A 23,370-nucleotide genomic window follows, 5' to 3' on the forward strand; every position below is an offset into this window, starting at 1 on the left:
GGCTTCATTTCCAGACCTTTCTTTGAGAACCGTTTGTTTTGAAGCATAAAAAAACAACAACAACTTCACAACAAGGGGGACTCCATGCCAAATCACAACTTCTTTGGTTTCAAATGACGTTCCCATGACAACCTCCATACCTGGAATATTTTGGCTTTATTTTCATACACTAAAGCTACAGTGTACGGATACAGAATTTCCATTTCTCCATTACTTTCCACGTAACTTATCATAAGGCACAGAATTACTGCAATTAAGAGTTGTCAAGACAGATTTCAGATTAGCCAATCAGGACAAATTTTTCCGTAACACTTGATTTAGCATGGTGAGCAGTGCAATGACATCATTTGAGAATTAAGAAGAAGCAGCCCGCTGAGGTATATAATGAAGAGAAAGTGTAAGAAGAATTGGTAAAGACAGGAAAGATGCAAGGACGATAAGTAACAGGAGCAGGGGGAGAAAGTGAAGATACCCCAGATGGAACTGGATGAAATATGGAGAGAATAAAGAAATTCAGTTATCCATCTTCTGAGAAAGTGTCTTATTTTTCTTTGCCTTTCTTCTCTCTCTCTCTCTCTCTCGCTCTCTCTTCTCATAATTTACAATCACTGTCTCACTCACTGACTCATCCTCTAACGCTTCATCCTTTTCCGCTCGTGTTCTTATTTCAATCTCTTCCTGTGTCCATACTGTAAAAACAAAAATACAAAAAACAAAAAACAAAAACGCTAAATCAATGTGATAAAAGCATAGCACGGACGTCAGGGGGTCAGAGGTTCGTCTTACTAAACTGCAGTAATTTGGCTGCAGGTGACACAAAGAAGGAAATGCTCCCAACAAACATTATAAAAACAGACAAGAAAAGAACCGTTTAACTCTTCTCCTCTGCAGCAGTGACATAAAATGAGCAAATCGTCAAAATTACACATAAAAAACCCCACAACAAAACACCAAAGTCGCACAGCTGGCCAGGAGGGATCTTGGGAGCATTGCACAGCTGAAGATGAATTTCACCTTCTGACATGACAAGGAAACCGAGGATATGTCGAGACGAAAAAAGGTTCTAGGGTCCTGCACTCTAATTATTCTTCTGCTGATAACCAAATCATAACCGTGTGTAAACCTTTAGCTTTATTGTCTGAGTCTGGCAGTGTTTATGGCATCGTAGCTCACCTCGCAGTCTGCCGCTGCTGCTGCTCCAGCAAGGTGATTGGATATGTTGTTCCACATAAATATTAAAAAAAAAAAAAAAAGATATCCTGATTTACCAAAACACTGAGAATGGAGTTTTAGGGGTAATGTGAAGGGCAGCATGTTCTCTGCATCTGCCAAACGAATAAGTGTGAAATCACAAGCTGTTTCTCAGAGGCACTCACTTGTTTCTTTGTTTGTTTGTTTGTTGTTTGGTATTTTTTGCATTTATGTATCTTTCTGTCTTCTCCCCGCTGAAATTGAGATTTCCATCCACACAAGTAGTTGCTACACCCATGCAGCGGGTACACACACACACACACACACGAGCGCGCGCACACGCAACATACAAACTCTTACTACATTATGCTAACCTCACACACACACAAACATCCTCAGCATGCCCTCCGCCAGCACGTGACCAGACTGACAACACCTGTGAATGTGTGTGTGTTTGTCCCTTAAATCTTTTTAATGACTCATAAACACAGACGTTCAAAATCCTCCAGGCTGAGGACAATATGCTATAAATGAGGTAATCCATAAAGTGTGTGAGTGTGTACGAAAAAAAAAAAACTTTCTTCCGTGGGCGAGGGGATCAACATTACTGTAGATTACAGTTTAGAAAGCCCTGTGACAGCGAACGTGTCGCCCACACTCGCAGCCTGAGTCACATCCAAATTCTCACTTCACTTACAACTATATTTTGGCCTTGGAGGTGCAGTTGTCAAAGAGGAGGCAATGTATTTCATTTCTACTTTTGCTCCGCTACAGTGTTTTATGAGCTTGGCAGATAGAGTAAGGAGGCTGTGCTGCTTAATAGTAACGCTTGACTGACGTTCGGAATGTCTTCATGACATAAATGGAAATTAAAAAGTCTTCAAGCCCTATTTAAGCCATCTAAAGCCTGAGGTCTGAACTTCTGCCCTTTAAATAGCAGGAAAACCACTTTGCTGTCTACATGAGACCATGGCTTTTATCTTTCAGTACTTCCTCAAAATGCCTGGCTATACCTCTTTTTTTTTCCACAGGTTAGTACAATTGCTCGGTAAAACATCATATCCGAAGAGCAGAAGGCATCATGTGTGGATTTATGAGATCACATGAGAGGAAGAAATGTTCTTGTGTGTTGCAGGACTTGTTGCACACTTGTGTTAGGAAGGAACTACACTAATTTAATCAGCTGGAAATGAATCCATGTGTCAAATTCGTAGTACTTCCTTCAACTGGGAAAAAAAACCCCAATTACATTCAATACGTGTTTGGCAAACTACATTAGTAGTATAAAATTATGATTTATAGGGGGCAGGCTTGACATTTGGACATACTGGGAAAGATGAATGACCAGTGGCATGGGGGAGGGAGAGTAGTGAGTAAGTAAGCACACAGCCCAGTCGGACCGCAGGGGGGCTTCCTGGAAGGTTAATTCAGTCAGGTATGGAAGTCGAGGAGCAACTCTATCTGATAAATGACATGAAAACACAAGCGTACCTGGGTTTCATCTTCATTTGCACCCCTCCCTCACACACACACACACACACACACACACACACACACACACACACACACACACACACACACACACACACACACACACACACACACAAACAGCAAAGACAATAAGGCTTCTAGCAAATGGGAAAGGGGGGATAGTTCATCTTATTTTATAGAAAGCATCCTAACAAAAACGCACTCTGAGAGAATAAAAGCAGCTTTTAGATGTCTTCCAAGCATATGCACTGTGGGATGAGCTTTAGAGTTGAGCTGCCGTACAGACTGCTATTAGCATCCTTGGAAGCTGTCAGATGTCTTTATTTAATTCATAGTCTTGTTCTCTGAGTGCAGGAATTAGAAGTGGATACAGATGCACAGACAAGGATGTTGCTAATTGTAGTTTCCAGGAAGATTCTACAGCAGCAGCATATATAATTAAAATTATCCTGGAAGGTTCAAGTCAAAGAACTACCCCACATATTTTTTGGGCTTTTCACTCTGTTTTTCTTCCCAGTTGCACTTTGTTAATTTAACCTCTAAGCTGTCTTTACTCTGGGAGGCATGGGCACATCCTTCCACCTGACAGAGAGCAATTTCACCAAGGTGCTGCTCCTCCAAGTACAAGCAGGTACCGGACTGAGCAGAGGAGGCGCTAAAGCAGTAACCAAGACACACGGTTGAATGTGTGTATGCGTACGGACCAAAAACAGCTAAAAAACACATAGTAAGGTGTTTACTTTTGCTCCTTTGCAGCTCCCTCAACCAACATATCTCACAGAAACATTACAACATTGAAATAAAAAAGAATAAAAATGTTGTTCTGGATCAATAGGCCTTGTGTGTTCATCTAGTAAAAAAAAAAAAAAAAAAAAACGCTGAATAAAATATGATTTTTCATGTTTTCTCAAAAGGAGATTTTTTGAGGTTTTTTTTTGTCTGATCCACCGAGCCAGAAATCTGCTCCTCAGTAAAGACCAAACTTGCCAGTTTTACTCTTATCTATCTATATTCTGGAGGCTGTACAACTTATCGGTCATAGCCTAAGAACATTTTATGCTGAAAAACATGATGAAAATAGATTTTTAAGACTGGCTAGTTGGCTCACAGGATCAATGTCTGTACTTAACAGAGAAATGCAGCAGGACTTCTACCTCGTTGCTGCCCTGTTGTGCATTTTCAACATACTGCACATTTGTAAAGATTTCCTTCACTGGATTATTAGTGATCGAGCTTTTGGTTCAAGCTTTGTCGGGACTTCCTGTTTCTCTTCTGGAACTCTTAGACTTGCCAGCCATTTTTTGAGGGCCCTTCTCATTTTCCCATTTTCTACCTCCTCATGTCCTCCCTCCTTCATCCTCCTGCCTGCGACCCAGAAATCAATCTCAGCTTGTCATCTTGAAGGATGTCTTAATTCCTAACGCGCATCAGGAGGACAGAGGAGGCTTGTGGAAGTCTTTTCAGCACCCGAAGTGTTTAAAAGAGGCGTGGAACATAGAGGTGGACAAAACTCAATGAAATTCAATTTTAAACGTTAAACAAAAAAGAACTTTGGACATCCCGAAGAACCCAAATAAAGTTTGTAGTCTACATGCGCAACTAAACATTCTAAGACCTTTTTGTGACGAAGGAAGTGACACTTTATTAATAAATTAAGTGAAGGGCCACACGTTTTCTGTTTGATGAGCTTGTATGAGAGCATGGAGCTAAAATCAGTCGTCAGCTCTTAAACGGTCGCCTGCTGTGTGAAAACATTCTGCCTGGCAACAATGACATACATGTAGTTGTTGTGTAATACTGCAGGCTACGCCCACCAATGACAGATGATATATAAAGTTAGAAACAGCTGTATCCCAAATATAGTAACAATGAGAGCACGACTGCATACCACGTCTTTGCATTCTTGTCTTGTCACCTTGTGAATCAAAAGTTAACACGTCTGAGCCTTCATCTGACAGAGATCTAAAAAAATGATGTCTAAAAATACAAAGGACAGATGATGCAACTGAGCAGCACGTCGGATTTAATTGACAAGTCTTTCAGCGGAGGAGCGCCCATGTCTCATTTTGTTAAATGCCTCGACTCCTCTTTCTCCTCTCCCTGGCTTCTCAGGTGAGAGGTGAGGAGAGGAGGCGAGGGCGGGAAGTGAGAACACTGAAAAATGAGAGGGGATTAAAAAAAATAAAGCTTCTGTTGGTAGGTATAAAGAGGATAAAAGATTTGTGTTTGCTAGATTTGAAGTTTGCTGGAAGGAAAACGCAGTCCTTGGCTGGCAAACGCAAGCACTGGACTGTAAAGAGGACGGTAAAATATATGCAGGGATTATCGAGATTAAGTAATTTCACAAGAGCAAGAATTATCCTAGAGGAGCACAGTGATGGTGGTTTGTTGAATTATCATGAGATTATATTACTGGATTATGTTTAGTCTGGCTATATACAAATTTGCACTGGGGGGATGCCAAGCAAGATGTAGAGTACTTTAGTATAATCTGTTCATTGGTGCTTAAATGGGCCCGTAAATAGGTGTTAACATGTTGTCATCTATCAAATCAGCACAGTAGAACTTCTCCTAAGAAATCCGCTCTAAAATGCAAGGACGTGGCTCCAGACAGGATTTAAATTACCAGAGAACCAGCGCTCCACTGAAAAACATAAGGTCATTTCAGCTGTAATTATTACTGGGGGTGAAAAATGACCAACATATGCAGCCTGAGCTGGAGTAAAATCACTGATGGTGAACGCTAATTTCATAAGTTTAAATCACCTCACCTCCTCTTTTGTAATAGAATGAACATAGTTTCACCAAAAGTGGCAGAAAATAATCCCTCAAAAGTGTAAATGAGCATTTATATTCTTCAGCACAAGTGAGTTGACCTACATGGTGACTTTCCAACGAAGAAAGTTCAAGTTTAACAGGATGGAAGCTGGATGATATTAATGTAAATATGTGTGTTTTCAAAGTATATAGTACATTTTTTCCCCTCTAATTGTTCCCTTATATCTTGTAAAATTCCAGGCATTTTCCAGCTAATTTCCCTCTACTCTAAAACATTCCACCTGTTAGATAGTAGGAAAGACACAAAGGGTTTTGCTCTTCGACTATTTGAATATTCTGTCCTCTATTTTTCCTTGTCGTTCCTCTCATCTCCGCAGCTTCGTGGTGTCTCCTCTTTTCTTCTCTCCTGCAGAGTTCCTCCGCTGTTTTTGAAGACCTGAGCAAACAGTGACAGCCAGGGTGTGAAATTAACACCTGGCTGCTCTGTCTGTCCTCTACCTCCCTGGGTTTTGCTCTCTCAGATTTATTTGTCCATTCTGACTCATGGAAAAGAAAAACCCATCTGGGTTAAGATCTCCCTCCCTCTTCGTCCCCTCTCTTTTGTCTTGTGTTTGCGTTTGATCCGGGGGTCTTTCTTTTTCTACCGACTTCACCCTGGATGGTAGCAGGGCTCCTGCACACACTAACCCTTGGTCCCCATCCTTTGCTAATCTCTGTTGTGGGAAGTTCCTGACTCCTTATATCTGTGGTCTTCATCTCCTCCTTTGACCAGTGTATTATTCCAGCTCGATATCCCATCAGTGGGAGGGCACATGTGCTGATGGCTTGGATCTTTTTCTTCCTATAGAGCTGGCTGCTCAGGACCTGCCTCACCCTTTGGATGTATTCACCATCACTGACCTCATCCCAGGCACATAAAAATACATATTTTCACACTTTTTGTTGTTGTTGTGCAATTACTTCGGTTTGTTTTTGGAGTTGTTTTTCTTCTTTCTTGATTTTTCCACATTGTTTTTTTTTCCAGTATCTCAGTTCAGCTGAGTTAGAATTCTGAGTTTGCGCCTTGTTTACAGACGTCTGGTGTCTGTAATTTCGAATACACTCGTCAAACACCCGGGGATGTGATAGAAACACTGGCTGATTAGCACGGAATGGGATGCAAATTTTGTCTGGTTTCTAGCACCAAGAAAAATTAAATACTTCCAGAATTAGCAGCAGAGATAGTAAAACCCTGAGAGTTAGCTCACTCGTAGTGTGTTAGCTTGCACAGCTGGACTCTGTATAGGATTTTTTTTTTTAACTTTTCCACAGAGGATATTCCAGATGGAAAAAAAGGAACAGCAATGGGTTGACTTGCGTACGGAGCAACAAGGTTTGAGTTTTAGCTTATTTAGCATAAATAAATACCACATTCTTCAATCCCAGCCTGTGCGTGTGGATCCACCTTCCTCTCTGACACAGTTGCATTATCAGCGGATGAGAGTGAGAATCGAATCAGCAGCTGATACAAGTACCAGCTGTGGTTGGTAAACAAAACTAAAAATTCTGGTGACAGACGCTCATATATTCTTAAAGTGCCTCTTTTTATGGTTTGTTGAGTGGCAAATCACACTAAAACCTGACACCACATCGCTTCACTGCCAGGAATCTCATCTGCTTTTTTACTTCTTTTTTTTTCCAGGCCCATTTTTCCACATACCTAATGTTGATTTTCTCGCACCGTAATCGTGGGAACTTTTATTTCCCTATCACTCATTATCCATCACTCTTTCTCATTTGTTTACCCCCTTCTTTCCTTTCAATTACACTCCAAGATGAGCTCACTTACTCCCATCTGCTGTCTCACCTCTTACTCTCCTGAGACCTGGAGACACGTATATGTGTGTGTGTGTGCATGAGTAAGAGAGAGAGAGAGAGAGAGAGAGAGAGACTCATCTATCTGATGCTGGGATGGATGAGAGGATCTCTCTCTCTCTCTCTCTTTTCCCTCCCCGTCGTTCCTCTCTTCATCTTGGTGAGGTGGAGATTAGACAGGTGAGATGGATGGAGGCGAGAGGAGATCTGACCAGCTCTGCCTTCTCCTGCCTTTAATCATCTGGCTACCATCAGATTTACTTTTAATAGCTTTGGGCACACATATGCACAAATTAGCGCACACACTATATGCACACACCTAAATCTCTATTACCATGGCAACGGCACACCTCTAGCACCTTTATAATCAACTTTGAAAATAGGAAAAGACGAACAGGAAACACACCGTAAACAAACACACACACCCGAAAAGTAATTAGAATTAGCCTCAACGCTATTGATTCAGTACCCCCACAGGCGCTGACACAACACTTTTACAACAATCAAGCACCAAAAATAAAAGAGAGTAAAGTTTAATTTATGAAAATATACAATCAAAACTCACAGGCAGACTCACACTATGTCCTGCCCTCAGGTTTTTCCTTTATCCAAAGCTTTACCCAGCCAACTCTCCAGAGAGAATGGACGTGGTGGGAATAACCTCTGTATTTGTGTGTGTGTATGTGTGTGTGTGTGTGTGTGTGTGTGTGTGTGATAAAAATGCCTCTGAAATTGTCTCTGACTCTTACATAGAAGCAGAAAAACATCCCTAGATGGAAAAAAAAAAGGCAGAATGCGTTGCAGGTGGAGGACAAAACATATTAAAAACAAAGAACTACAACAAATCCTTTTCTGTTGTCAGGTGTCTTTGTTTTTGAAAAATAGGAAGTTTAAATAAGTGATTTCAAAGCACCTGTCCAGAATTTCCCTTGGGGATGAATAAAGAATTCTGATTCTGATTCTGATTCTGATCCATCAGAAGTGAGTGGGTGGATGAAGGGAGAAGAGACAGATGGGGATGAGGTTGGAGGAGTGTTTTTATGCACGGTGGTAAATCCACATAATCAGTGTAACCAGATTTCTCCTTGATCCCTGACCTGGTTTTGATGGTGTGACTTAATAATTTGAACTTTTTAGAACAGCAGAAAAATTAATTTTAAGTAAACTATTGCAGCGCCTGTTGTTAAAGGGGTCATGTGTTATATGGTTCTCTCATTCCTCGGCTTTCTCAGGACACTACTAAATATGATGTTTTCCTCTGAAAGCAGGATCTTAATCTCACAGCTGCTTAGGTTCTACTTGGTACATGAATGCATGTTTTTTTAGACCGATTCCACCTCATGCAACAAAGCAAAAGATAAGAAACATTCCTGCATGGCACCCGATGATTTAGATCGAGTCAAGAGCACCTGTACAGGTCACTTTGTCATTGAAGGACCTTTCCCAACCTCCCCTGGTAATGGCAATCCCATCTGAATGGTTTTATGAGTGTCCTCACAAAGAAGATGATGTCATTCATTAACACATATCATTTTCCTTACTCAACTCAGGCTGCTCTTTATGCGTACCAACGACAAAAAAGACCTTCAAAAAGTGTTTAGACTTCAATGAGCGACATAAATGCACATTCCTGGATTATTTTTCTGACATGAAGGAATTTATGTCGGAAAAATGTGCAGTTTACCACAAAACGTGTTCGGGAAAGAAGCGAATCTGTTGAGGAGGTTGGAAAAAAGAATACAGGAATAAGTTATCTTACCTTAGCCAACTGTGAGTTTACCCATTTTGTGAAAGTCTTCTTCTGTACGTCTTCTCTTTCATCTGGAGGATGAGAGACAACAAAGATACAGTCAGAAAAAAGATGCGGGACATACAGTACATATGAGTGTGTGTGTGTGTTTGTATGCGTGTGTATGTGTGTGTGTGTAGCTGCAGAACCTGAAAAGGGCGCACATATATTTTGATAAATACTAGCAGATACCAGACTCAGTGGAAATATGTTGGATTTGATGTCTGAATACAAGCTCCTGTCTCACTATCACACACACACACACACACACATACACACACACTGACAGTGGTGCTTAGCATGATAGCAGGCTCCGCTAATCTTGCTCAAGGCTAATTGTCTTCTCGTCACATCAATCATTTGTGTCATTCATGTGTCTTCATCACCAGCCAGTCATCGTCACTGGAGGAAGCTGATAAAGACTCAACTAGTTTGTAACAAATCCAACTTTTTTTTTAAAATAGTTGCGTCACAGCGCACGAGGAGTTCAATAGGTATGAAAGAAATGTAAGTGCCACCAGCCACACACATTCAGACGGCGCTGCACACGCACACACACAAAAAGACGCACCACAACAAGATCTAAATTATGCGCAGCGAATCCACGCCATTTATATTATGCGCAACTGAAACCTCTCACAAACCCCAGTGAACTCCCCCCTTTTGTTCATAGCTCATACAACAAAAATCTAATTGTCCAAACAGCCAGCTCGCGCATCCAGGAAAACATCCGGCGAGCGGAACGCAGAAGGTAGTGACGGATCGCAGCAGAAAAAATGTATAATCCAAAGGGAAGCACAACAAAATGAAAAGATCAACCAAACGGCGGTTGCTGGACGCCAACATTTCTTAAATGGAAAAAAAAAAAAAATTGAATCGATCTCACCGGATCAGTAGTCCACGGCTTGGCGAGTAGTTGAATTGTTGGTCCTTGAATCCTCGCTTGGAGACGTCTCCGCGGTCCGGCGCACGTATCTCCTCGGGCTATTCACCTGTCACATCTCCCCACTGATCAGTCTGTTACCGTTTTTAGATTTAGTTTTTTTCTGACCTGGTTCACAAGGAGATTACTTTTTGAAGGAGCAACCCTTGACTTGGCGCCACCATTCAAACTGAGACATGCGTACCTGCCGCCACCGTATATGCTCCGCCCCCCCTCACATTCCACGTCACCCTATATAAAATCTTGGATGCGCAGTGGTGGTAATGGGCGGCAGACGCCTTCAAGGAATACCCCGCTCCCCCAGTACAGTGTAAAAAACATATGCACATGCACATTGTTCACTATACATCAGCAATACGTGTTTAGTGTGATGAATGTGCTGCGATACGTATTTTGGGTCTGTTTTTAATGTGACAATGTCACAAGTTGATGTCATACAACACCTCAACCCCCCCCCCCACACACACACACACACACACACACACTTCTCTACAGTATCCTGTCCATCCCTCTGTGAGAGCAGTGTTATTATAGTATCTAAAAATATATTTTGAGCAAAGCCAGTCATTCATAGTCTCCCCTCGTCCACTCATGACTAAATTCTAAATCACAGCATCATCTCCCTCTGGGGGGGTCTGCTATGGTCTTCCACACACACACACACACACACACACACACACACACACACACACACACACACACACACACACACACACACACACACACACACACACTAGTCGCCGTGCCGAACCACGCTGCCTTTTCTTTATCGTCAAAACTTCTAATTTCAAGGTCAGTTTTCTTTCATTTCTGCTTCTCTTTTTATCCCCTTTCTTTAATCAATCTGTTGTTCATTAATTCATGATATTTTCACACGACTGGGAAAGAAACCAGCAAAACATTTTCAAATGGATCCCGAAGAAATGAGCAAAGAGAATCGAGGGATGGAAATAAATTTGAAAATTTGAAAATAAAAATCGACTTGTAGTCATCGGCGATGTTTGAAGGTTAGATGAATGAGACTGGATCAGATTTCTTGTTTTAAAAAACCTGGACTCATTAAGTGCTGATTAGCAGAAGAAAACTTGAGATTCCTGATTGTGAGTGTGCAGCTCGTGTTGTTGTAAAACAAAGTACGCTCTGCCAAATTTAAAATTAAGCCAGTAACCTTGGCTGATGGTGCTCGCAGAAACAGGATGGTTTAATTGTTGTTTTTTTTAATGTTGTCCATGGATCATAATAATGAAGAAGCTTCATACTAAACCCAAATTCTCCTCTTTCCATTTCCAGTTCCGTAACAGACCGGCGCGCTCCCAAGTTCACACTCTTCTATCAGAGACGTCAACTTTCTTGGGAAGAAGGAATGACAGCCTCGCTATCACAGCTGGCGTTCAATTGCTTTCCAAAGAGCTCAAATTTGTGGGATTTGTGTCATCCTGCCAATGAAGTATTTCAAATGAAACATTTAGGTTTGATTTAAAACTCAAAAACGTATTGGATTGATGACAGATTGTCTCCCAGAATGAAAATACAGTGTTGTGGTAATGAACATCTGGCTTGAACATTACCCCCTGGGCTTCTTAGCACTAACACAGCAACCTGTGACTTGTGTTACAATGGAAATGTCACAGTGATGACTTATAATGATGCATGAAAACACACACACACACACACACACACACACACACACACACACACTCCCCCGCCTCCTTCATTTGACTGGAAATGGGGTCACTTCCCATTACTATTTATAATACATTACACTCTCATCCTGAAACAGAACATCAGGTTAAATATTATGCCAGCCCAGCAAACAGTACACTATCACTCGTGTGTGTGTGTGTGTGTGTGTGTGTGTGTGTGTGTGTGTGTGTGTGTGTGTGTGTGTGAGTTGTGTGTTGACACCGGGCAGGCATTGACTAATGGAGCTGATAATGAAACTTCTCCTTTAATTAAAAGGTCTCACGTTGAGAAGTGCACTGTGGTGAGACGCTGGACACACACAGACACACACACACACACACACACACATTAACAGTGGCAAGCACACACATACACATACACTCATATATATCCAGTGTGAGATAATGGCAGGCTGAGCGGTGAGGCGTGAATGAAACACAACCATGTAACAATCTCATCTACAGCAGTAATCCATCCACATCTGTGTACCGGTGGGCTGTGTGTGTGTGTGTGTGTGTGTGTGTGTGTATGTGTGTGTAATGTGCGCGCCTGGCATTCTATCTTTGTGAGGACAAAATCAAGTCCCAGGAGTGAAGCCAGTCCTCAGGTTGAAGGTTAAGACTTGATATGAAGGATCAGGTTAGAGTAGCGGTGGCCAATATGGCCACGATCTTCCATGAGGTGATTGGATATTATGATACGGTAATGAATGTGTAAACCGTTGAAAATAATCAAAAATACCTCACGTTTGGTTCATTCTCCATTCCAATAAAATTCAGCCCTTACTTACCAAACAGCCTACCACGACCTGCTGACTATTTTACAAATATTATAAACAATTAACAACATAAAATAGACCGTATCATTCATGTGTTTTTGACAGCGGTGTGACTTTATACAATGTAACACAAGTTATCTTATTCATGCATGAAACTGGAGGTTGAACTGGCATCTCCAACACAATCAAAACTCAGTCATACGACTCTGAAGAAGTCAGCCGTCCTTTGCACAGTATTTCTGTCCAAAGTGTTCAGAAATCTAAACGTGCAACGGTACATTCACTGAAAACACCATGATTTCAAATACCGACACTGGATACTTTTTTCCGGGGCTGAAACTATAACTTCCACGCAAACTGGTACTGAGATCCTATGAACATGAATATAAAACGCTCTTTAAAAAAACAACAACAAAAAAACAGAGATTCAATTACATTCCAGAAGAAAAAGAAGTGAGCCGAACCAGGACAACTCAAGTGCACAGAAACATAACTTCCTGTAATACTCTGCAGGAAAAACTGAAGGATTCTACGTGTTTAAATAGCTTTTTTACATCAGAAGAAAGAAAAAGAAGTGATTTACAGTCATATTTTTTGTGTTTTTTTGTTGTTGTTGTCTGGTAATTTCCTGCTACTTTGTGCAGCCATGGGTTTGATGTAATAACATCTATACAGCCAAGTTGTGAGAGGAAATATGAGCCTGACTCTCCCCAGCAGCTTTCGCTTTTACTGCTCACTGACGCTTGATGTAACGTAGTTTGAGTCTCAGCAGGTCACTGAGACATCTGTGTTTTTATTGGAGCACATTTGGGACAGCTGTAATTCCCAGAAGAAGAGGAAGAAGAAGAAAAAAAAACAGATTTGAATTGTAAGCAGCAGCAATATTTGGAGAAGAATTTTAATTGTGTTTAACCAGCTTTGATTGCACTAAAATAAGATGCAAGGATTGGATCTAAGAAGCCGACATGATATATGTGCAGCCATGTGAGTGTATCAGGTGTTTCACTGCAATGGGAGAGGGGTTTCTTACATAATTATGCAGCATAATTCAGCAAACTTTTAAAAGCAGATTGTCTGACTTGATTTCAAACGATTGTTTCCTGCCTCTCCAGCTGGTGACTAACAACAGCTGTCTGTGTCTTCCTCGTATGAATGTGGAGGTTTATTTTTCCTCTGTTACCAGTTCATGTCTGTAAATATGCAAACATGCATGTGTGTGTGTGTGTGTGTGTGCATTCAGGTGAAGTGAGTGTGGGAGAATTCCCTGCGGGGGGGGGGGGGGGGGGGGTAGGTTGGGGTCCCAGGAAGCAGTCAGAGACAGAAGCACGATCAATAGCCCATTTAAGCTGTTGCTGAAACCTGCAGCTGCTACACACACACACACACACACACACACACGCACACACACACGAGTTATGCATAGACACACACAGATACGTATTAATGATGAAGCATGCACACAGCCACATCTCACTAAAGAGAATAGCAACATGTCAGTTTGAAGGGAGCAAGTAGAGGAAGATGGCGGGAAAGAGAAAGAAAGAAAGAAAGACAGACAGACAGACAGACAGACAGACAGACAGACAGACAGACAGACAGACAGACAGAAAGAAAGAAAGAAAGAAAGAATGTAAATCCCGAAATGACAAAGGGTGAAAAAGGAAGACAGAGTAAAGGAAATATATCAAGCAATGAAACAAAGCAAGAGAGAGAAGCATGTAGGACAGAAAGGTGAAGGACCATCAGTCTTAAACCATAAACCAAGGCAAAGAAAAATATCCAAAATTACACACTTGTTTCTCCAAAATAAAACTTTTAAAATACACAAAACTCAGTGGTACTGCTAGTGTTGTGACTCCTGATGACTATCTAAATAGTGACTTGACAAAATAAAGGAAAAAGCTGAATAAATGAATGGAGAGACACATATGTCTCTACATGGAAGCCAACGCCCATGTCCATCTTTGTTTTGGGATTTGACTCGTTTCCCATCAACAGCAAACAAACAGTGAAACAAGCAAAAAAAAAAAAAATTCCCTTTTTTTCCTTTCTCTAATTAACTGAACATTTGATTGGAAAACCCGACTGATGAAAGCAGCTTGTTTCGTCATGAAGTCAACCACAACCCCCTTCAGGGAAGCTGGAGTGTAAGCCAACTTTGCCATAGCAACCATGTTTATATCGAGTTCAGTGGGTCACACTGATGAAACATTAAGCTCTTTAATTTGAGTTGTAGCTATTTAGGTGAAAAGTAATGCCCATGTACTACACACAGAAAGTATATACCAGTATGCACTATTCATTTAACAAACATACATTTTGAAAGTAACTGCAACTTCAAAATAAACTGCAAACAGGTACACAAATTTATGTCGACATGAACTGAAACTCATGATAAAGTAAGAAAAAGACAGAATTATTGTCACTTTTTTTTTTTTACTTCAAATTGTTACCGACTACCACCTTTTACTCTCATTCAAGCAGTTTTATTGTGTCACACAGATATTTATAGTGAGACAAAAGCAGCTCCTATCTTCCGTGACCATCAACTCTCTCCTCTTCCTCTTTTCTTCCTCTCCTTGGTTCTTAAATTGTAGCCAACCCTCACTGATCTCTGATCTGCTCCAGCTGACTTCCATGACGGATCAAAAAAAACAGTGCCAGATTCACATCATTAGCCGAGAAACTGATGGGTTGAAAGCTAGCAGACCCCATGTTGAATTGAACCCCCACCCACCTATTCTCACCAGAAAAGCTGCTTTGATGCCTGTGTGTGTGTGTGTGTGTGTGTGTGTGTGTGTGTGTGTGTGTGTGTGTGTGTGTGTGTGTGTTTTTCTGGTTCACACACCACCAGGCTTCTATGTATTTTTCCATTTGGTCACTCTTTCAAATGCTGAGGTTTTAGTGGACGCTAGTCTGTCTCCTGCTGTCTGACTGTCCAGTTAACTGCGAGTCTGGTTGCTTCCTTCTCTGCAGGTGGTGTTCAAATGCTTTTCCTCTGGGGAACAGCAGATTTGGAGAACAATAGGAGAGTTCTCTTTAAAAAGAGCCCAGTAGGTGTCTGGGGAAATCTTTTGATGAGTCATTTCATCACATTTGTGCTCTTAAACGACAAAAGCTGTCGTTCAAAAAAACTCTCGGCTCAAATTAGGACAGGGACATTTTGTGCTGTCATGACGACAATGTCTTTGTTTGCTTACAAAAAAAAAGACTCCTGACCTGACTTGTCTTGACAAACCAGGGTTGTATTTCAACCCCCTGAGCCCCCAGACCCACCGGCTAGTTGAAAGGTATTGACAAAAACATGCAGCCAGGAGCTCAAAAATCAATCTGCTACCTTTTTGAAACTGAGAGCACTTCACGGTGTTGCCTCTGTCACACATCCCTCTTCACAGGTAGCAGGAATCAAACCAAAGCATCACATCTGAGTTTAAAATTGTGATATTTGTCATAAGAACGTTGCAAGAATACCGCTTTTCCATGAAAGAGATCCTGCAAAAAAAAAACAAAAAAAAAAATCCCAAATAAAAGCTTCTTCTCCCCGCTGCGAAGCCATGACTGACTCGGACCGACAGCCACATGAGAACGCTTCAGTGGGAACCACAAAGAATCTCCCACTTTTCTAGGGGGTTTTTTTCCCCTCCGAAAGTTTAATAAAAGTTGCATCCACTGATGTCGACGTAGATGATTATTTCAGCTGTCAGTCCTTCTCTGTCCTCAGCATGCATGATGTCTGTCACTTTTTTTTTTTGCCCTACATTATCTTAAGTTCTGTCTATTTTTTGCATCTCTGATCCTAAAATATTGCATCTAAAGGCCTGTATTTATCAAAGTAGTTTTAATGCTCCATTTAGTTTGATTTACACACACACACACACACACACACAAAGCAAAAATACAAGGTGAAGACAAAAGGAAGAGGGAGGTAATCTAGTTATAGCCTGATCTGGTAAATACACAAACACATCTGTGTTGAAATACACTCACATTGCCCTCATTTGCATCTAATTTCTATCGGCTGTCAGTTTAAAATAAGATGTCCTCTCATAAATCGTACCCGTTAACCAGCAGTCATTGCCAAGCTGCTGCGCCGCTGATAAAAATTCTTATTTTACGATCATCGCATTCGTCTGCGAAAATGAGTAGAAATACAGTTCGTGACAGCAGCTGGGCTGAGATCAGCTGGACTGACTGACATTTAGGAGAGAGAGAGGGAGAGAGAGCAGAATCCCTTCATTCAAGCTTCGGATGTTATTTATTGCGGGTGTGACCAACAATAAAGTTTCCAAAGCGTTGCAAAATGACATCAATGTGATATTGAACGTTTCTTAAGAACATACGCTCTTCTTCTTCTTCTTCTTTTTTTTTTACAATCAAGGAGATTTATTCCATCACAAATCCATCTCATGGCCAAGAAACTGTGATACATCTTTTTGCGTATTAGCAGTGATTTCTGGTTGCAACTTAGAGCTTCTTCTTCTTCTTCTTTTTTTTTTAAACCTTCTACTAAAAAAGTACTACATGAGCAGGAGTATTCCAAGATTTTGACAAATATCTGAATGTAATGATTTGGACCGATTCTGAGGTATGATTTGATATATCAGAGAGAATGTTACTCTTTTAACTCGTCATACCGGGATTTATTGAGATTTGGAACAAGCACATGTTTCCCAAGTCTGAGTCACATGACATGCAGGCAGGACATCCCTGCAGCGCCACAATATTTCATCCAAGATGGTATTGTTTCATGCAAAAGTTGCACCTTTGTAAGGTTTTATAATTGCAGTCATAGGTAATATTGTAATTAAATTTCATTGAATTGTGCAGCTCAAGTAAGAAACTAATATTTTCTTTCTTTTCTTTTCTTTGCTTGACCTTGCTGTTATAATTTCATCAGGGCTGCAGGCTAATATTGCTGCTTTGAGCTTCTGTTGTCATCTACCTACACAACTATATACTTGATAGTTTCTCTTTTTCTGACCTTCATCCGACATGATTTATGAGTATTCTGTCACTTTGTATCCTTCTGAAAATGTTGTATATTTATTGTTGTGTCGAGGTGATTGGAAGGCGAGCTCGGTGCGTGCTGATGAAGACCAAAATGTTGTGAATAAATACGTAGCTGGAAGACACACAGCGCTCCCAGACTTTTTTCCCTTATTGTTTTCAAAATCAATTTATTTCAAGTGGAATTCAATGCAGCAGCGGTTGGAGACGGTCCACATGGAAGCTGCAGACAGTTGCACCACATCTGATGGATGGGTTTTGACAAGTGCTGTCCGAAGGAGTTCACCGTAGCGCTGTTAGCAGGTTAGAATTCTTTTACCTTCCTGGTCTAAAAATACTGCTGAGTATGTGTTCCAGGGTCAGTTGAACTCAGGTCTGTCAGTTCTGGCTCTCCTCTGGTCTAGAGAGTGATTATATGCCAGTTCAGGTTCACCCCCGTCCCTCCTAGCTTCCTTCGTTTTAGCAGCACTGTGGCTATCAGATTACAATTTGGGTTAATCCGTCTGTCTGTCAATCAGTCCTCCAGAGTGAAACATCCCCAGTCGCTGTTATACATTTCCTGAATATAAAAAAAAAAAAACACCGAAAGCTTCAATCAACCGGTGCAGCGGATGTCATCTCCCAAACTTTGTCTGACCATCGATGAGCAGTTGTGTGAATCTCCATATATTTGCTCCTGCAGCTCATGTAATCCTCTTGTGATATGCAAATGATTTTGACATCATACAAAAGCTTCTTTATCTCTTTCCCTCCGCTGACACTTATAAATCTTTTTTAATTATATGCACTCAGCCTGTGGCATTTTACACCGAAGCACAGCGATATTAAACCGCCTCCATCATTTCTGTAATCTGCTGGAAGTTACGACGCGTCGGCTGATGTGAAACGCCGACCTTTCCATTGCACTCTCAACAGAGACGCTAATAAATGTAATTTATACGCCACATGTTGGCTCTGAGATTATCCAGAACTTCTGCCCATCATGCTAATAGACGGGTGAATTTGTGTCGGAAGCATCATGGCGGCCAGGCTCAACAGTCCAAGTGTATGCACAGAAGCTCCACGAGGTTAAACAAGTGATCCGTCTCTTTTGTTGGCGTGGCCCGACGCAACAGCCGTGTTTGTCACTATTTTGCCACCGGCTGCCTAGCAACGGTCATGGCCATTAGCCACAGAAGGAATCTGAGACCAAATCCAATCAGATCAGGTCATTACTGAGAGATGAGATGGAGGGGAAGTGATTGAGAGAGGGAAGAGGGAGAAAAGGAAAGAGAGGGATGGAGAGGGAGAGAGAGAGACAGAGAGAGAGAGGTCCAGAAAGAGAAGTGATAGCAGGAGAGAACGAAAAAAAAGATGATTGGAAAGTGTGAGGCATGGATGACAAGATTATGTCAGTCTCAATGTCAATTAGCGCCATACACACTTACGCAAACACACACTCACACACACTTTCAGTCAAACTGTCAGCTTCAGTTTCTGCTCGTGACACACACACTTATGTTGACTTAATCAAGTGACCTCTTTCTCTCAATCTGACACACGCACACACACACACACACACACACACACACACACACACACATCCAGCACATGTACAGGCAATTCACGCGGAGAAGCTTTACTGCCAAATCCACCAAGACAGTGTCTGGGTGTGTGTGTGTGTGTGTGTGTGTGTGTGTGTTACATTTCAAACTAGGGCTGCCACAGATGTATTCAGACCCTTTCTGTTCAGCTGGAGAGGCACAGATGGGCTCCAGCACTGTAACACCATACAGTCTGAGTGTGTGTGTGTGTGTGTGTGTGTGTGTGTGTGTGTGTGTGTGTGTGTGTGTGTGTGTGTGTGTGTGTGTGTGTGTCTACAGCTGTCCAGGAAAAAGTGCATGCAGAGGTCTGCAGAGCTGACGGCCATCATCTGCAGCCAGAGAGACCAGGGGATGGGGGGGACTTGTAGACCCCTTTTTTTTTTTTTTAAATATGTGCACCAGCTGACAATTACAGCACTTTACAGCTCTTTATTTAAGAAAGTAATTGGTGAATTGAATTGAAAAAAAATGTTAAAAGTTTTGTATTTATCATTAATTCTAAAACTAGGATAGCACTAAATACTGGTGACCTGTCCAGGGCCCCAACGTCAGCTGGGATGGGCTCCAGCCCCCCCCCCCCCCCCCCTGAACCTTCACAGGATAAGCAGAAGAAAATGGATGGATAGCAATAAATAAAAATCCAGGTATTCCTGAGGTACTGTCAGGTGAACTTTGACCCCCAAAGTCACAGTGGATGAGATCATTTTAGAATCTGAAACAGCCGGAACTACTTTCCTGAGTGAATGCAGTCAACAGAAACAGAAAACAGCACATCAAAATTCCCATCGTCATTTGGAGAGAGTGAATGTTACGATGAATCACAGCCGACCTTGTAATAGAGGATGAGGCCCAGCGGGCAAGGCAGAGGTATGCTAATCAGCCCATCCACTACCATTCACTGTGCTAAGCTAACTAGTGTGGATCTCAGCTCTCAAATGCAGCACGGAGGAGAGAAGACATTCTATTTTCTAGTCTGGCTCTGGGGAGGATGGTAAATAAGTGTTTATCCCTAAAAGGTTGTGTGCTCTAAATGAAGTTATCAGAAAATATGAGTATGGCTAATAATGTGTAACACTAACCTGAAAAATGCAGAAAATGTGGGTCAAACAAAAACCCCTCTCTTTTAGTTGCTACAGAAAGTGAAAGGGAAGAATGAAAATGCGTCTTCCGGATCCAGGTGAATTTTAATGCCCAATATTTGGATAGAAATTGGACGGAGAAGGAGATGATAGAGAAAGATAAAAATAACGACCATACACATACAGAGGGAGAGATAGATGAACAGAAGAGAGAATGAACAGACGGCAGAGGGAGAGGAATAAAACGAGGGAAGGAAATGTAGTATGATTCATAAAGAGACAGAAACTGGAATGAAATGGATGAGAGAGAGAGAGAGAGAGAGAGAGAGAGAGAGAGAGAGAGAGAGAAGAATGAAGACTAATTTCCCCTGGCTGGTAACACTGTGTTATGCTGTACATTTACTCCCCCCGCTGATGGAAACATATGGTAGTGTGTGTGTGTGTGTGTGTGTGTGTGTGTGTGTGTGTGTGTGAGAGAGAGAGACTTTCAGAGCAGATAATGTATCTCCAGAGCAGCAATATTTGATCTTGCTACTATTTCTGTAGAAATATTGATGTCCAGACACACACACACACACATACACACACACAGAAATAAAATGTTGTAGATGTATACAACTACCCAAGGCGCCTGCTAAAACCTCTCTCTCTCTCTCTCTCTCTCTCATGTTCTTTATCACCTAAACTGCCAAAATATCAAGGAATCACACTCCAAAGGTCACGACACGCATTACATTTCCTACAAGACAATTAAACAGAGTAGAGAAGAACATATTTGCTATACACAAACTCATTTCTTCTTCATCACTTATTAATGCACAGCAACTTTCTCGCTGTTTTCGGTCCACGTCTTTAGCGGCGAGTCGTGAGACATTTCATCCGTCTTCACACTCTGCTAGTACAAGAGTGTGGAAGCTGCCAGCATGTGTTGCACAAAACATGAATGAAAAAGAAGGATGTTGCATGAGACGAACGAGGAGCTCAAAGGTCAGATTCAGCCGCCTGTGCACAAATGACATTGACGCGCAAGCATACGACCAAAAGCAAGAGTTGTAAAAGGAGACGCTGCTCGAAAACTGGACTGTGGTGGGTGGGAGATGAGATGGATTTCTCCAGCTGAACACCAGACAAAGTTTTTTGATCACGGTTTCCAATCACACTGTCCAAGGACGCTGGCTGTTTGTTTGACATGCAGCATCACCTCAAAAGTCATGCAACCATCAGGAAGCTCTTATTCATCATAAAACACTATCTTTTCTGAATGTTGGGTGGATTCTCTGTCTCCAACAACACACTGCAGCTACAGAGGCTTTCACAAACAAACAAAAAAATGGCTTCTACTCTTTTGTATGTGAATAAAAATACGCACGTCATATATCAACAGTTTTATGTCCTCACAGACAAGAAGTGGAGATGCAAATCTGAACAAAGACCTAAAGTTGAGCTACACGTTTCAGACAGTGTCAACAAGCACATATAAGATGCGGCATTTGATTAGCTGAGTGCACCCTTCATCACAACACCAGACACTTTGCAGCTGAGCGCAACTTTTTTCATCACCTCAGACGCACATGTAATCACACGTGTCACAACAGGTAAAGCCTGAGGTTAACCATATGAAAAATGTCATTCAAATGTGATTTATTTTATTGCCTTGTGATTGTGTGTGCCTGCGCAAACATGTGTGTGTGTGTGTGTGTGTGTGCGTGCGTTCCACATGATGCAGCTCCCACCTGTTCCAGATTAACCCATTGTGCTCCTTTGCCAGGTTGGGGATTAACCTTCCTCCAAGCGTGCGCGCACACACACGCGCACACACACGCGCGCGCGCACACACACACACACACACACACACACACACACACACACACACACACACACACACAAACACTTCAGGATAGAAAAGGTGCAGTGGAAAGATACACAGAAAAGTGAGACAAATAAAGCGACAGACGAACACAAGACTGTTCCATCACACTGTCATATTTCCCATTGAGGGACCCTACAACCCTCCCTTATCTCCCACCACCAATTTAGGCCTTTCTAAAACAGACTTTGTGATTAGCTCTTCTTCAAGGAAAAGGAATCTATCCATCCATTCTATCAGACAGGAAGCCTTGGAGGTCTTCTCTCAGCGCTGGGTCTTTGTCGGCATCTACTTTTGTAACAATAAATGTCAGCTTTTGGGACATTTAAAGACAAAATAATTAAACCCTTCCAGTATAGAAGGATTCAGAAAACCTGGCAGTGCGTAAGCATTGATGAACATCTGCTACCCTTGTCTCAAAGTTAATGGTCTTCTCGTTAAATGCATGAAACAAATCGCGTCTCATTTTATGTGTCTTGAAAAACAAGACACACTGATGCGACTTCAAGTCATCAGCCAACACTGAGCATCGATCAGACATCAATGTTTAATTCATAAAAGATACAAAAAAAAATGAGAGCAAATGAGGAGAAATCTTTAGCTACTCCATGATATTTGCTGTCCTGTAGCCCGCTTTTGATGCATGACCTCGTCCACATAACACCGCATAGGGCTGGCTCAAATATAACGGCCAGAATTTAGAACTGTAGCTGTGCCAGTCATTTCAAATCTCTCTCAAAATTCTCTCCTGTGTCGACTCATTTTCATCATCCAAGAGGAGCTCTTTGGAATTTCTCATCGCTGCAATCAGAAAAAATTGTTCAGATTTGCTTTGGATGTGGCGTGCGTGCGGGGCTGGGGGTGGGGGGTAACTCGTCCTCGCATCAGATTCATTATTGCATTCATATCATTGCAAAATAAATAAACACATATAAAAAGATACCATATCAGAAAATTGCAAAAATCCAGAGAGCTGATACTACTTGTGAGCAGAACTCACAATGACACGATTATGGACTTTATTTTTAACGCTGTCTACATTGAGCTTGTGAGTAGTTTCCATACCCACAATCCTCTGTGCACAACCTGTTTAGACATTCTAAATGCAGAAGCATAACCTCCAGCTTAATAGAGTGTCTTGGCCTAATTGAGTTTTTTGCCCATCCCCATCGCCTGTGGCAACAACGTTCGTCTGACCTTCACCAACTTCAGTTTTATCTTCTGCCTGCGTGGAAATTGTTAATAGACTTCCAGAAACACCTCCTTCAAATTCTTCAGAAAGCAGCAGAGAAGATGCAGCGTTTCATCTGTAAATGTTGCCTCATAT

General features: G+C 41.6%; 1 protein-coding gene across 4 annotated transcripts in view; it reads right to left on the minus strand.

Annotated features, from left to right (window-relative positions):
• Positions 1-23,370, minus strand: part of dmd (dystrophin) — a 225,378-nt gene that overhangs the window by 153,729 nt on the left and 48,279 nt on the right. For all 4 annotated transcript variants that reach the window (XM_086200177.1, XM_086200186.1, XM_086200196.1 and 1 more), the window contains exon 2: positions 9,074-9,135. In XM_086200177.1, the coding sequence (XP_086056303.1) occupies positions 9,074-9,135 (62 nt within the window). The remainder of the gene's footprint in view (positions 1-9,073; positions 9,136-23,370) is intronic.

The sequence above is a fragment of the Aulostomus chinensis genome, chromosome 1 (genome assembly GCF_037954235.1).
Source record: "Aulostomus chinensis isolate RoL2024-O1b breed Wild chromosome 1, RoL_Achi_v1.0, whole genome shotgun sequence".
NCBI classification, from domain to species: Eukaryota; Metazoa; Chordata; class Actinopteri; order Syngnathiformes; family Aulostomidae; genus Aulostomus; species Aulostomus chinensis.